Source organism: Bemisia tabaci, chromosome 2 (assembly GCF_918797505.1).
Source record: "Bemisia tabaci chromosome 2, PGI_BMITA_v3".
Classification (NCBI taxonomy): domain Eukaryota; kingdom Metazoa; phylum Arthropoda; class Insecta; order Hemiptera; family Aleyrodidae; genus Bemisia; species Bemisia tabaci.
In genome coordinates this window covers 48,532,520-48,545,796 of record NC_092794.1, presented here as the reverse complement: position 1 = coordinate 48,545,796, position 13,277 = coordinate 48,532,520, and the positions used below count along the sequence as shown (strand labels likewise).

Sequence of the window (13,277 nt, the reverse complement as noted above, 5' to 3'; positions counted from 1 at the left end):
CAAATGTTTCATACTCATCGGGGAACATAGAAAAAAAGTAGCTCCTTGCAATGGATGCCTCTTCTTTTCCTAAGAAAAATTTTGCATTTAGAATGCTTGAATTTTGGGTGAGCCTCTAAATTTGATGGCTCTATATAATTTTCAAAGGCAAAATACAGGAGCCTATGTCACACAATCAAAATACTCCATCAAAATGTCAAGGTCAAGTGCTATGATTGGTCCAAGTCATCGAACAAGCCAATCACAGCACCTGACCTTCATATTTCGATGGCTAGCTTTGATAGTGTGACACAGGCTAGGGAAGAGTCTGACACATTTAACGTCAAATTTATAGAATAATATAGGTAGAATGATTGATAACCATTTTACTACTGCATGAAACCTTCCAGAAATTAGGCAAGTTTAATACATTGCATAAATATCTGTCCAGACTCGATTTGAGGCATCTCTGTCGTATCAAATCTGCGTCCAGTCTCAATCAAAACGACTGAGCATGAACGCAGTCAAAGTAGAGGTAATTCAGGGTAAAATATTTCATCAAGGAATCAATGAGTATTTGTAACAAAACTTGAAATTTACTTTCTGAAAGAAATAAAAAATCTACATAAGAAGAGGATTGACTTAAATTTAATAATTGATAGATTAGCGTTTAATGCCTGGACGTAGAGGCCACTTTGTCTTACGGTTGAGGAAAAAGCTAAGATATTTGATTCTGAATCTCAATTGATGCCATTTGGTGGGGCGGGCTACTGGATAAATACCGGGGGCCAAAGTTTTGTATTTTCTTAAAATTACTTGATACTCATTTCCTCGAACTCCTCTCAACCACATTGGAATATTATACAAGATTTTGTGTGGCTTCACCCTTTCATTCCCTAAGATATCAATGTAATCATTCTGACCAAACAGAGCTTTATGCTCTGCCCACGTATCATTTGGTCTGTAGATAGGCAATGTCTTTAAGCGTTGCGTATCCCCAGGCTCTGGTCGAGGTAAAAGACCCTCTTTATGAATTGTTTCTTCGTAACCATGACGTTTAAGCAAATGCCCTGCTCCCTGCCGATCCTTCCAGTACCGGTTACGCACGAACGTCAACTGTGGGTTGAATATCTTTTTTGCCAAAGAGGGGAACCAGCTCATTCTGAAAATAAGCAAATCAGAACTGGTAAATCAATGATGTCAAAGAACTATGGGGCATATTTTAACACACAGACACACTCCCTCTTGGGGCACACAGACTCTCCATAAACTTGTCTGAGCCATTGTAAAAACAAAAAATATCAAAGTTTAAGGGATTAAAATTGAAAAACGCTAATTGATGGCAAGGTCAGATGTTGCTATTTAGCAAAGAATAGACAATAGGAGATAGAACAGTGCAGTGTCTATCTAATATCTGGAGTAATAGCCTCTCTCAATACTGGCTGTAGTTGTTGCTCTTAACAATCACTTACTCCATACTTCGTCTTCTTTTTTCTTTTTGTGCTTCATCGTTATCTTTGTCTTCTTTTCTTTTCTGATGAACTAAAGATAATTTGACATAAAATAATTGAGTCCACGCCAAGTGAGTTTGGTTAGCTTGTATCAGTTGTCTTCAGTTAAGCATTTACAGTAAATACTAGCTTCAAAATGGAGGGTATTTTGTCTCTCTCTGAAAGAACAGTATCTGACTAAATGAAATTTTAAAATATATCATCAATATATATAACAAATTATAGATTAAGAACGGTGCAATTTTTGGATGTGACATTTGTCTATTCTTTTCTCTCCCCAATCTAACATTTTAGCGCAAGTCTTTAGAAAAACTCGAATAAGACAAGAAAACTAGCTGCAAAGTCTCAAATCCAGTTACATCAACTTCCTCATGTAATTTGCAAATTTCACTATCAATATGGAAACGTACGTTACGGCACGTTCGCATGGCTAGTCGAGCTGCTAGCCAGACAGATAACATTGATCGATTAACATCATATTACCATAGTAGAGAGTACAATAGGGTCGCAATATTCTTGGGCGCCGATGAAGTCATTTTCTGAGGCTGTTTTGTCCAGTGCTCCTACTAGACTAGTGTGCAGCGACTGTCGATGCCGGATGCGCAGGGTCCCAGTTCTGGTCTTCGCTCAGAAAATACAGGTATAAAATTGATTTTATAAAAACCGGGAACTTTGTACATTTTAGGATTTATTATGACTTCGGTGAACACAATTTGCCAAATTCGCGGAACTAATGATTGATTTAAATGAATAAATCCTGAAAACCACTTGGAGCCCACGATTCTCCAATATGCCACCGTCTTAAAAATGCCGAACAGTTCCCACTTTCCGCTGAACAAGGGGCTCGGAATGGCCCTTTCATGGATTGACTTCATCGGCGCTCCGGTACATTGCGACTTTCTTGTACTCAATGCATGTTACTCCATCCCCTGAACAGTCTCACATGGTTTAGTTTGACAATTTAGCTCTGAATTAGGTTGCATTAGAATGGATGGATGACCAAGGTAAGTCATCTTGATTATGCAAAAATGCCACTCTTTAAATGCATAAAAAATTAGGGACAGAAATTTTAAAAGAGTAAAGGGACTGTCACTTGAACGACTGAAATGGAGATGACTTCATTTACCTGAAAATGCGGCTATTCGTGTTTTAATTATACGACCGTGATCATAATCAACAAAAAGAAGACGAGGAGACAACTGAAGGTGAAAGAAAGAGATATTTGAGTGGTAAGTTGATAGATAATAGTGATAATTTTATAATCACAGATCGGCTGGATTGGATACCACCAGTATCCTATCCTAACCTCACTTTCTGCCAGAGGCAACTAAAATGTAAATAGTAGACTGTGCTGCGATCTCTAGCCGATAGCTCTTAACTAAACATTTCTCCTCCTCCCCCCCTCATACTTTTGTAGGTTATGTTATGCGATCAGTTAAAATTTGAGTTTTCCTGTTTTCCTCCATCGTTTGCCAAAAATTATCACTACTACCCCAAAAACCATGCCACATGGTTTTCTATCTTTAGTGTCGACGATATATTTTTCAGCGGTAGTCCCATCTCGAGTCTTTTCTATTGATGCATCACATTTGACCTGCGATTTTTCCAGTCTGCTCACTTGCTGGATATCATAATGACAGAAGACAATTTCACCAAAGAGGTAACGTATCCCTTGTGTATCCTTTGCTTTGAAAGTTGTACAGACAATAGTCTCGAAGCTATAAGTTTAGTTCATTCAGGATGATTGCAGGATCGCTCGAGGAGAGACAGGCTGTCAGACTCAACAGTAAAAAGGGAGAAGGCATAAAGAAACGCCCATTGATAGAAAAGAGACAGGAGTGCGATTTTATAGCGTAAAGAGAAGGCAGAATTGATAACATAGGTGAAGCCCAAGGCTATTGGATGTCCAATTTTCCAATGAAGATTAAAAATTAACCTGCAAGAGTACGTGAAAAACCCACTTTTTTAAAAGTACCATCACCAATTTTTAGCCCTCAGTTGTGTCCGAGAGATCACAATCACTCCCGCACAATCACTCTGCTTTATTAATTTTTCTCTCCCAAAATCAGCTTTGAAACACCTTACTCCAAATTATGTAACATTGACACACTACTTCTAGTAGCTTGAATGAGCTTATAAGAAGCAGACATTAGTTCTTTCAAAATGCACTAGCTGCTTCAGCTCGCTTGCGCCGCTAGCCGGTGGCTTCGCCCCCTGGACCCCCAGCCACTTGCTCCGCGAGTGAATGTTGGCTCGCTTCGCGAGCCAAATTTTGCTACTACGAGTAATTAGAGGACTTCCTGAAGGAAAAATGATAAATTCAAAAACAAAGAATAAGAAACTGATAATGATAACCACCTACTTCTAGAAAAAGAAACATCTTTGAAAAATAAAAAACACTCCTTGAAAAGAAAATCAAAACACTTTGTGAAACTTTAACGGTGCGAAAGGGTGAACATTAATTACCGATTCTCTTGGAAGAACACATGAGCTGCTGTAAAAAAGTTAATTATTAATAAAACCTGTGCTGCCGTAAAAAGGAACATTATCTTCTGAAAAATACACATCAAAATTAAGTAATTTTCATGTAAAAAAAAACTATAATGATAAAATCAAGAAAGCTAAACTCTAGACGCACTACTGAGAAACCTGGACAAACCAAGAACTGATTATGAGCAATGCGACGGAGAAAATGCGTAGTAGGTGTTCCGAGTCAGACGGCATAAGAAAGGGAGTGATACTGACAAAGGACCCATGCCAGAGCAGAAGGGTGTCACGTACTAACGGCAGGTAGGGATGGGTTTGCGTGGAGAGGGAAACGGAAAATCAGAGGGTGGGAGGTCCCCCAACCATATGACTCGTCCAGCGGCAAAGACGAAAATATTTCGTTATCAAATCGAGGTAAATTTTGCAACGGCAGTCGCGCAAATTGAAAAACTAAGGAATGTTGGCACGTCTACAGCCTAAGAGCTTTCATTTAAAACTAATCCGAGCAAAATCGGTCCAGTAGTTTCTGAGATCGAATTAGCACAAACTGTCCAACGTCAAAAACGCAAGCATGTCGTTATCAAATCGAGGTAAATTTTGCAACGTCGGTCGTGCAAATCGAAAAACTAAGGAATGTTGGCACGTCTACAGCCTAAGAGCTTTCATTTAAAACAAATCCGAGCAAAATCGGTCCAGTAGTTTTCGAGATCGAATTAGCACAAACTGTATGAGGCCAAAAAAGGCCTTAGGATATTAAATATATAGATTGCCCATGAACTATTCCATGGTTATTCATTCTCAGTTTAGTTCACTTTTCATTTGGTTTCATTGATTCATTTTAACAATGTTAGAAGATCAAACATTGTCAACATAATTTCTCATTTTTTTTCTAGAGCTCCATGATGCTTAGTTTTTCTTCTGAATTAATTTAATCTTCTCTTTTTTTCCTCAGCGTGAAGCCGTCAGGAAAAGAGCAAAAAAGGTCTTCTACGGTTTGAATAAACTGAATCAAAAGATAAATTATATGTCACATGATGAGCTAATTGAGCATTTAGAGGCGAATAAATTATCTGTGATTGGTCATGACGATGTACTCAAAGCTAGACTTAAATATTTCTTCAAGGTCCAAAGATTCACCGAAGCTGGTCTAGGATATATTATTTTTTCACTTCCTTACTATATAGTTGTTGATTTTGAAGCTACCTGTGATACACTTAATCCTCCTGATTTTCCGTAAGTACTTCATTCTGTCAGTTAATGTTATTTTTTCTTGACTAATATATCTACTAATAAAATATCTTAATGGAAACACAGTCGGCAAGCAAGCAGTATTTTTTAACTTTACTTTCACCCATTCAAGAAGAACTTTGCAAGAAAATGTCTGAAATTCATTACCTTTAGCCGCTCAAGCTGCCAAAAGATGAGATATGAGATTTTATATCAAACTCGAAGATCAAGATGGTGAGCTACATAGCCAATAAATAGGAGATATATATGAATATTAAGAATGAATGAATAAAGGATGAAATAGAGTAAAGTTTAGGTTAAATTCTAAGATTATTCTAAAATTTATTTGCACATATTTCTTCCTGTTACAGGCATGAAATCATCGAATTTCCTGCGGTCCTCATTAGCTCTCGAGACTTGAAGATTGTAGACAAATTTCAACATTATGTTAGCCCTGAAATCAATCCAAAACTCACCACTTTCTGTAAAACATTAACTGGAATAACACAGGTTTGTGCAGGTTCTTTCTAAGATATTTTTTTGAAATTTGGGAATTAACATTGGTACAATTAAGACACTTAAAGACTTATATTGAGTGAAAGGGAAGCAGCTTATTTTTACTATGTAAGAGTTTGGAGGGAGAGTTGATCAGGTTGTTTTCTGTAATTCTAACTAGCTTCTTTTACGCGACAAGTATTACTGTCTCTTGCTTGAAGGAACGTTTCTTTTCTGCGCTGTTTTAGTATTTCTTCAAACATTCTATTTTTTCGTCGCATAAATTAGTCTAAGAATTTCAGCCCATTCAAACAAGAGAAAGGAAAATCTCTAAAAATTTTAGGAAAATTCATGTTGTGCTTTCTGTATAAACAAATAAAATTAATTTTGTGGTTTCTCTGTAAACAAATAATATGTAAGCAAGAAATACTGAAAAGTGCCATCAAGATACCTTCCTTTACTTACTTTGATATTACAGCCCCCACAAGGGCTGCCAATTTGTGGGTGACTTATGAATATTTTACAAGGCTCTTATAAGTTTTAAGCTCAAAAAAATATTCCTTTGAAGTTTCGAAACATATTTCTTGCTATCCACCAAAGATTTACTTTTCAAGGCTATCTCTTGGTCATGTTTCATTGAACTAAAGAATATTTTAAACTATTACAATTTTAATTTAAAGGGAACTGAACTAAAACTGAAGTTGAGATAAAATTATAAAACGATCTGACAAGAAATTCACGCATCATTTTGCTCAGGGCCAACTTTTATACATTAGGGTTTCAGATCTTAATTTTTTCATTCAGATTCGCTTTTAAAATTCATTCTTAAACCTGTATTTACTCTCTTGTATTTCTATGTTATTGTCTTACCTTGTTCTTTTTTCTTCCATTTTTGCAGAAACAAGTAGATAATGCAGAAACTTTCCCAGTTGTCTTGCAGAAATTTAGCCAATGGATTAGCTCTCACGAATTAGGCAAGGAAGGTAGAGAATTTGCCATAGTTACCGATGGACCATGGGACATGGGTCGATTCCTCTATGGACAATGCATGGTAATTCAAATTCTTGAGAAGAAAAAACAAAACACCTCCACCTTACATTTTTTTACATATCAACCTAAGAACTTATCATTCATAAAATTTTGTATTTATACTAAATATCCATTTGAAATCAGTAGTGGTTCTTCATGAAAATTAAAAACTTCTGTAAGAAATGAATCATAATGAGGTAAAAACAAGACTAATCTGAATCACTGTAAACTGTGATTAGATTATGAGAAAGATAAGGTTGAAATAAACATAACATGTGATTTTTTGAATTCTCCGCTTTCACAATCTATCTCATGTAGAATTCTCATCTTCTCTTCAGTCAAAGGAGCAGTGGCTATGTTGTTCAAATTTTTGAAACTTCGGGCAGTATGAAGTAAAATCCTGCCACCAGCCTGTGAAAAAATCCAATAAATCAAATTATCTGGAAAATTGCAAGGAAGTGAATATTGTCTTAATGAAGAAATAACAAAAATCTGGGCGAAAAATCAAATCAGCTGCGAAATCTAGTAAAATGCCTGCCTTGTAAAGAGAGCTTTTATTGTGTCTGTAGTGCTTGAATGAAATTTGTATCTTTTTAAATCGAAGCAAAGAATAAATTTAACGTATACATCGATTTTCTTTTTACGAAGTCAATACAGTGTAGTCCAGAGCAATACCTGACCACTGAATATTTTGTAGCAGAATCTGAACAAATATCATAAAAAAATTCTTTATTAAACTTCAATTTAAGTTTTGTCTTTCTACCCTGATCCAATACCATCTTAAAGCCTTAACTCTATGTAGTTACAATTTTCTCCTCTTTTTGCAGATTTCGCAAGTCACATATCCTCATTTTGCTGATAAATGGATTAACATGCGAAAAATTTTTAGATCATTTTACTCTCAGCAACAGGTACTCTTCTCCATCAGTTTCTTCAAATTAGATCTTTAACTAATTATCAGTAATCCTGTAACTATTAAGTTGCAGCAATATTGTATCAATCTTCCTCAACATTTTTAACTACACAGCTTGCAACAAGACTGATGCAGGCTTGATCTTTTTTGCTGGAAAATTTTGAGGCTGATGTAGCGTAGTCCATTTGTGTTCTATAATGTGACACATCTTGGAAGCATGAGGGTTATTTAAAACAATGAATTGGACAATTATTAAAATTTTTCATTCCATCACTTGAAAAGCTTAAAATGCCTTTACCTTTGTTACTCTCTCCTAATTCAGAGATCCTGAAAATGGTGTAGACAATGTTCCAAAATTGATAGTACATATCCTCATTCCTGATTCACTTCCTTTCTTAACTCTACCAAATCAACAGATGAGAGAATATTGCATCCCTCTAGTATGAACCAACAGCCAAGGTATGAATTTGAACATTCTGTTGAATTTGCCTCCTTCAAAATTTAGCAAAGAATGGGATCAGCACAACAATAAGCATTGAAATAAGATCTCAACCAAGATTTTAAGGTTTTTATTCAGCATTGGTCACAAAAGAATGTGAATGCATTAAAATATATGTGAATCAAATCATGCACTACAACGATTTTGGCAGGTCTCCTAACTAAGCAGTGTCTCATCTCCACAGTATGTTTTTCAAAGTGTGAACAACATTCAATAGCGGAGCTGAAGCACTGAGATTGAGGTTGTCATATTTTCATACCGTTGAGTTTGCGTTTGAACTCAAGTAGACTTTGGGTTTTTTTATAAGCGAGAAGTTCAAATTTATGCAACAGGAAACATTAACATCTTGGTTAGGAGTTACTTTCAGTAACTTTTGCTGTACAAATCGTGCTCCCATGTCAGATTCTGAAGAGATAATATACATCATTATAACCAAATTCGCAACCTGTCTTGTGGTCAATAGCATTTTCACTTTGACTTAAGAGCTTCCATAGTTTTAAGAACTGTACTAATGTGTGATCAGAGAATTATAGCAATTCCCTCACTTTCCATCCAAGAACTGAGCTTTGAAGTTTGAACCCTCGTAGGTCTCATTCTTAAGTGTCCTCGACAAGTATAGATTAAATCAGTGGTGAAAGGCTAGAGAGTGAAAATCCGCCTTCGCCTTTACCCTGAGATTTTCTGGCGTGTGCAAATTGTTTCTCCTTTAGGATCAGCAATTGCCCTGCCAGGAATTCTATCTGCTGGTAACCATCACCACTCATTCTGTTTTCCATCAATAACTTTCTCTAATTTCATATCCTTATAGGTGAGTCTGCAGTCAATGTTGGATTTAGTCGGTTTAGATTTTGAGGGTCGGCCCCACTGTGGTTTGGATGATGCTGTGAACATAGCTCGAATTTTTATTCAAATGATCAAAGATGGCGCACCTTTAAGGTATAATGAGGCTATCCGGCAGAACAAAAGTCCTTCGGTATGTATTGGTTTAAAAAGTTTATGACCATCAATGAATTCCAAAACACTGTGTATCTGTATCTCATTTCTGACAAGAGTCTTGATTGTTTAGCTATAACCATCAAAAAACTCACCAGACGAAGTGGCAGTTTTAAAAAAGCTGACTAATTTTTCATTCTAACAAGTTTGAATAATATAAAGCAGGGTGTCTACCAGTCCATAAAGTCCAGGAAGTCTGGAAAAAGTACGCATATTTTAAGGTCGGTCCATAAGTACCTTAAAAGTACATAAATCTTGCGGAAGGTCCGTAATTCTTCGCATTTTGCGCTGCGTGTTTAGTTTGATCGCCTGATAGTTATGCAACTCCCTGTGCGTTGTCCTTCAGGCATATTAGTGCAATGTCAGCCTGCAAGAGCGCGGTTGTTGTAGAGGAGCGGAATAAGGCATATCCCTAGATTTGACAGAAACAGTCAAAAAGGCCACGGGAATAGCCGAAGTAAAGCGCGCGGCAGTGCCAAAATCGAAAATTGCGATACGTATCGAAAAGGTCCTTAAAAAGTACTTAAATTTTTCCTTAATTACCTAAAAAGTACTGAAAAAGTACATACATACATACAAGTCGCTTTACAGCACTCCCTCGCGCTCTACGACTCCTAACCTCCACTGCTCTCTTTCAAACCACAAATCTTGGGGGATTGAGCACCTCAACATTTCTGCTTCAATCCCGTCCCTCCAACCTTTCATTGGGCGCCCTCTGCGTCTTCTCCCAGGAGGAACCCAGTCAAGGACCTTCTTCGGCAACCTGTCTCCTGCCATTCTCTGGACATGACCATACCAGATGAGTTGTTTTGTCATAATGTCATGCACGATGGTCTGCTTGGCATCCATGATATCCCGTACCGTCTCATTCCTGACGCGATCCTTTCTGGAAATACCAGCGGATCTACGCCAGAAGTCCATCTCTGTTGCCTCTAAAACCTCCCGGGTCCGCTGTTTCATCGGCCATACTTCACACCCGTAGGTTACTATGCTCTTGACAATCGCGTTGTAAATCCTCCTTTTGTTCTCTTTGGAGATCCTTTGGTCCCAAAGGACTCCATTTAACATAGCGATTGCCCTCCTACCCAGCATATTCCTCTTCTTGATGGCCTGGTCCAATCTTCCATCCTGGGTTAAAAACACTCCTAAATATTTGTATATATCGCAGCTTCCAATTTGCCTGAAAAAGTACTTATTTTATTTTTGTGGACCTCAGTAGACACCCTGATAAAGCTGTGAAGCAAGATTGTGTGTTACTCTTCTCCATTCTTTCCCTTCTTTTTTAGGTAAAAAATGATTTCATTCTGCTGCTGCTGCTGCTGCTACAGCCTGTTTCAGATGACTTGTCCTTTTTTGCTGTAAGCGCAGAATAGGGTCAGACCTATTCCCTGCTTACAGCGAAAAAGGACAAGTTATCTATAAAGGGTACTACCACTACGCAAGTTGATGAACACATAGAAGTGTGAATGGCCGTTGATGTGAGGATACCTCTCAAAAATGAACTCACTACACTACTAGTACTTTCTTTATTATTTTTTTTCTTTGCCTTCTTCCTTTGTCTATTTAGGCTATTCAGCATTTTAATTGAAGTAGCATTCACTATGTAAAACGTTGATTTACCTTGTTTTAATTTTCATTTTTACTGGCTTTTCTTTTCAGTCGAACCTGTATGTCCAGAATTATCACGGGAACGAATGGGAGAAAAAATATAAGGAGTCTGAAAAATACATGTACAGAGAAATGAATGGATTGCTTTATATTTTGGACAGCAACAAAAGTAAAAAGTCTAAAAAGCAGAAGGGGAAAAAAGTACAGAGAGACAGCTGAAATTGCTTATCACAGATAAATCTGAATTAGTTTTGTTATTTTCTCATGAGTTCCTCAGTCTACCAGTCTTTCCAGAAACTACTCGCCTTCTATATAAAAAAAGGAAAGAAAGATGATGGTCTTCCTCATCAGTATCTGCAACCAAACTGTACTTAAATTCTCTTTATTTTCTAATTAAAATTTCACACACTCAAAAGAACGTTGATGTTACCATTGAATACATTTTTCCAGGAAGTATTTTTTTAAATGTGTGTTAACCTTATTTACATGTGTTCCAATTTATGATAATTTTGTTGATGATAGATGAAGCGGTTGAAAATGGCTCTTTTGTTGTTATTGTCTCAATTATTTAAGAAAAATGAGAAAAACACCTATTGCTAAGATTTAGTGTTACAGATTTTTAGAGAATACCTATCATTCCTTCTCAGCTTGTGAGAATGCCATGTGCCCTTTATACATTTCTCATGATTCTAATATCAAGATATTCTACGAAAAATTACTTTGTCAGTCTGACAGCTTGCATCTCTTCGCCATAATTAATGACACTATCTTATATGTTTATGTGTCTGAAATGGATTTCTCGTGAATACCTTGAAGCATAAATTTTATTGACTGTTTACCTCTGCTACCTGAAAGACTGCTACCTGAAAGAAGAATGTTTAAACCGAAATTGATTTTCTTTAAATTTTATCCAAGGAAAGGTAAAAGCACAAAAGAAGCATTGAGAACACCAAAATTGTGTGGAGTAATGATCTTTTTAAGTAAAGAAATTTGAAGGTACCTCGGTCAAAACAGAATCAATGGAAAATTTTGTAAGATCACAGATCATGATCTGTAAAGTTAAGCTGTCGTTAACATCGTTTACTCATGATTCTCAAAACCAGAATTTTCATTTTACCATCTATCCATTGTTATATTTTTACATTATACATTTTTTTTTTAATTCTTATGTTGAGGAATGGAGGCCTTCTCATCATTTTGTACAATGTGATTGTGATATGCTCTTAGATTGAAATGTTACAAGTTTCTTAGATTGTTGCCAAGTTTTAAAGTGTGCCACATTTTGCCATGATACCAAGGACGAATGCTGTATGAGCCTTCAGACATTGCCATCTTTCCTTCAATAAAAGCAAAGCTTGCTGGGAAAATTACAAATATTTTTCTTCAAATTTTTCAAACGATTTTGTTCACAATTCAAGCTGAAATAAGTAAAAATATCAAGGAGAAATATGCATACCTCTCCAAAATGCATGTTTTATCCAGGGGATTTTGGCCAATCTTGAATGTTCACACCCCGTTCTTTCTTAGCACTGCATCATTGTCCTCATGCGTCTGGTTGCACTTTCTGTGAAAGTAGCTTCAGTTTCTGTTTTTTCTTCTTGCACCATATTCAATTATTTCTTGGCCATAAAAAGTTTATACAGTTTATTGTATTTCTTTTGCATAATTTTTCTTGAATCAGGTGGCTTTTGCATTTTTTGTGAGCTCATTGATTAGAACACTGTTTAATAATTTGTATCAAATTCAATCTGACTCATCTTTGTCACTAAATGCGTATTTTGGAGGATTAAGCTTGATGCTGTAATGATATGTCGATCAACAGTCCTTTTTTTTTGTGTTCATCAGCAGTACCTAACTTCTTTTTCACCATGTTATTCAGCATCGATAACTCGTCTGTCTTTGGTTTTATTGTAAATACTCAAACGTTAAAAATGGTCTCAGTATTTGTTATGTGTAATTAGTTTTTCTGTCATTTACAATGTACTTTTCTTTCAAAATTTCTGAAATTATCAATTGCTATTAACACCCTCAGTTCATTTTCTTTCTTATCCTTATTTTCATTTTCTTTGATTATGTTAGTGTCAACTCTTTTTGAGATTTTACATTAACACGTACAGACTTGAACTCTCAGAATATGCATTTTTCATTTTCGAAAGCTCTGCAAATGCTGACAAAAAGCTGAAAAGAATCGTTTTTCATTTTTGTGTCTTTCAACTGGCAGTATTCATGATTTCTTCCTATCCTATGAAGCCGAAAGATGAATCTTTTTATTCAGAACCATCATTCCGTATCTGCATGGTTCCAGGTTGCTTCTGTACAGATCTAGAAATTAATCGATTCACCAGAATTAGAGCCCAACATTGCAATGGGCGATTCAATAGATACTTCTACCCAGTAAATTTAAGCACCAACTTCTTTGGGACTCTTTGTCCAGTCTTGATTTGTTCGAATTGAACGAAAAACCGGCTCAAAGCTGTGACGCGAAAGAGTATCTCGGGATGTATGTAGCTTTAACTCTTAATCCTGAAGACACATA

At 36.3% G+C, this 13,277-nt stretch overlaps 2 protein-coding genes across 3 annotated transcripts; one reads left to right on the top strand and one right to left on the bottom strand.

Moving 5' to 3' along the window:
• Positions 1-553: 553 nt before the first annotated feature.
• On the bottom strand, positions 554-6,710 carry mRpL51 (mitochondrial ribosomal protein L51). Of its 2 annotated transcripts, none has more exons than XM_019061616.2 (2): positions 6,570-6,710; positions 554-1,141 (listed from the first exon to the last, which is right to left on the bottom strand). In XM_019061616.2, the coding sequence occupies exons 1-2, from the start codon at positions 6,587-6,589 to the stop codon at positions 643-645; spliced, it is 519 nt and encodes a 172-aa protein (XP_018917161.2). In that variant the 5' UTR covers positions 6,590-6,710; the 3' UTR covers positions 554-642. The 2 variants fall into 2 exon arrangements, with proteins under 2 accessions (XP_018917161.2, XP_018917162.2); XM_019061617.2 differs by lacking the exon at positions 6,570-6,710 and adding an exon at positions 2,617-2,789.
• Positions 2,924-12,772, top strand: LOC109044097 (3'-5' exoribonuclease 1). The gene is made up of 7 exons (XM_019061615.2): positions 2,924-3,150; positions 4,930-5,210; positions 5,576-5,714; positions 6,598-6,750; positions 7,556-7,639; positions 8,949-9,113; positions 10,793-12,772. The coding sequence occupies exons 1-7, from the start codon at positions 3,124-3,126 to the stop codon at positions 10,958-10,960; spliced, it is 1,017 nt and encodes a 338-aa protein (XP_018917160.1). The 5' UTR covers positions 2,924-3,123; the 3' UTR covers positions 10,961-12,772.
• The last annotated feature ends 505 nt before the right edge of the window (positions 12,773-13,277 follow it).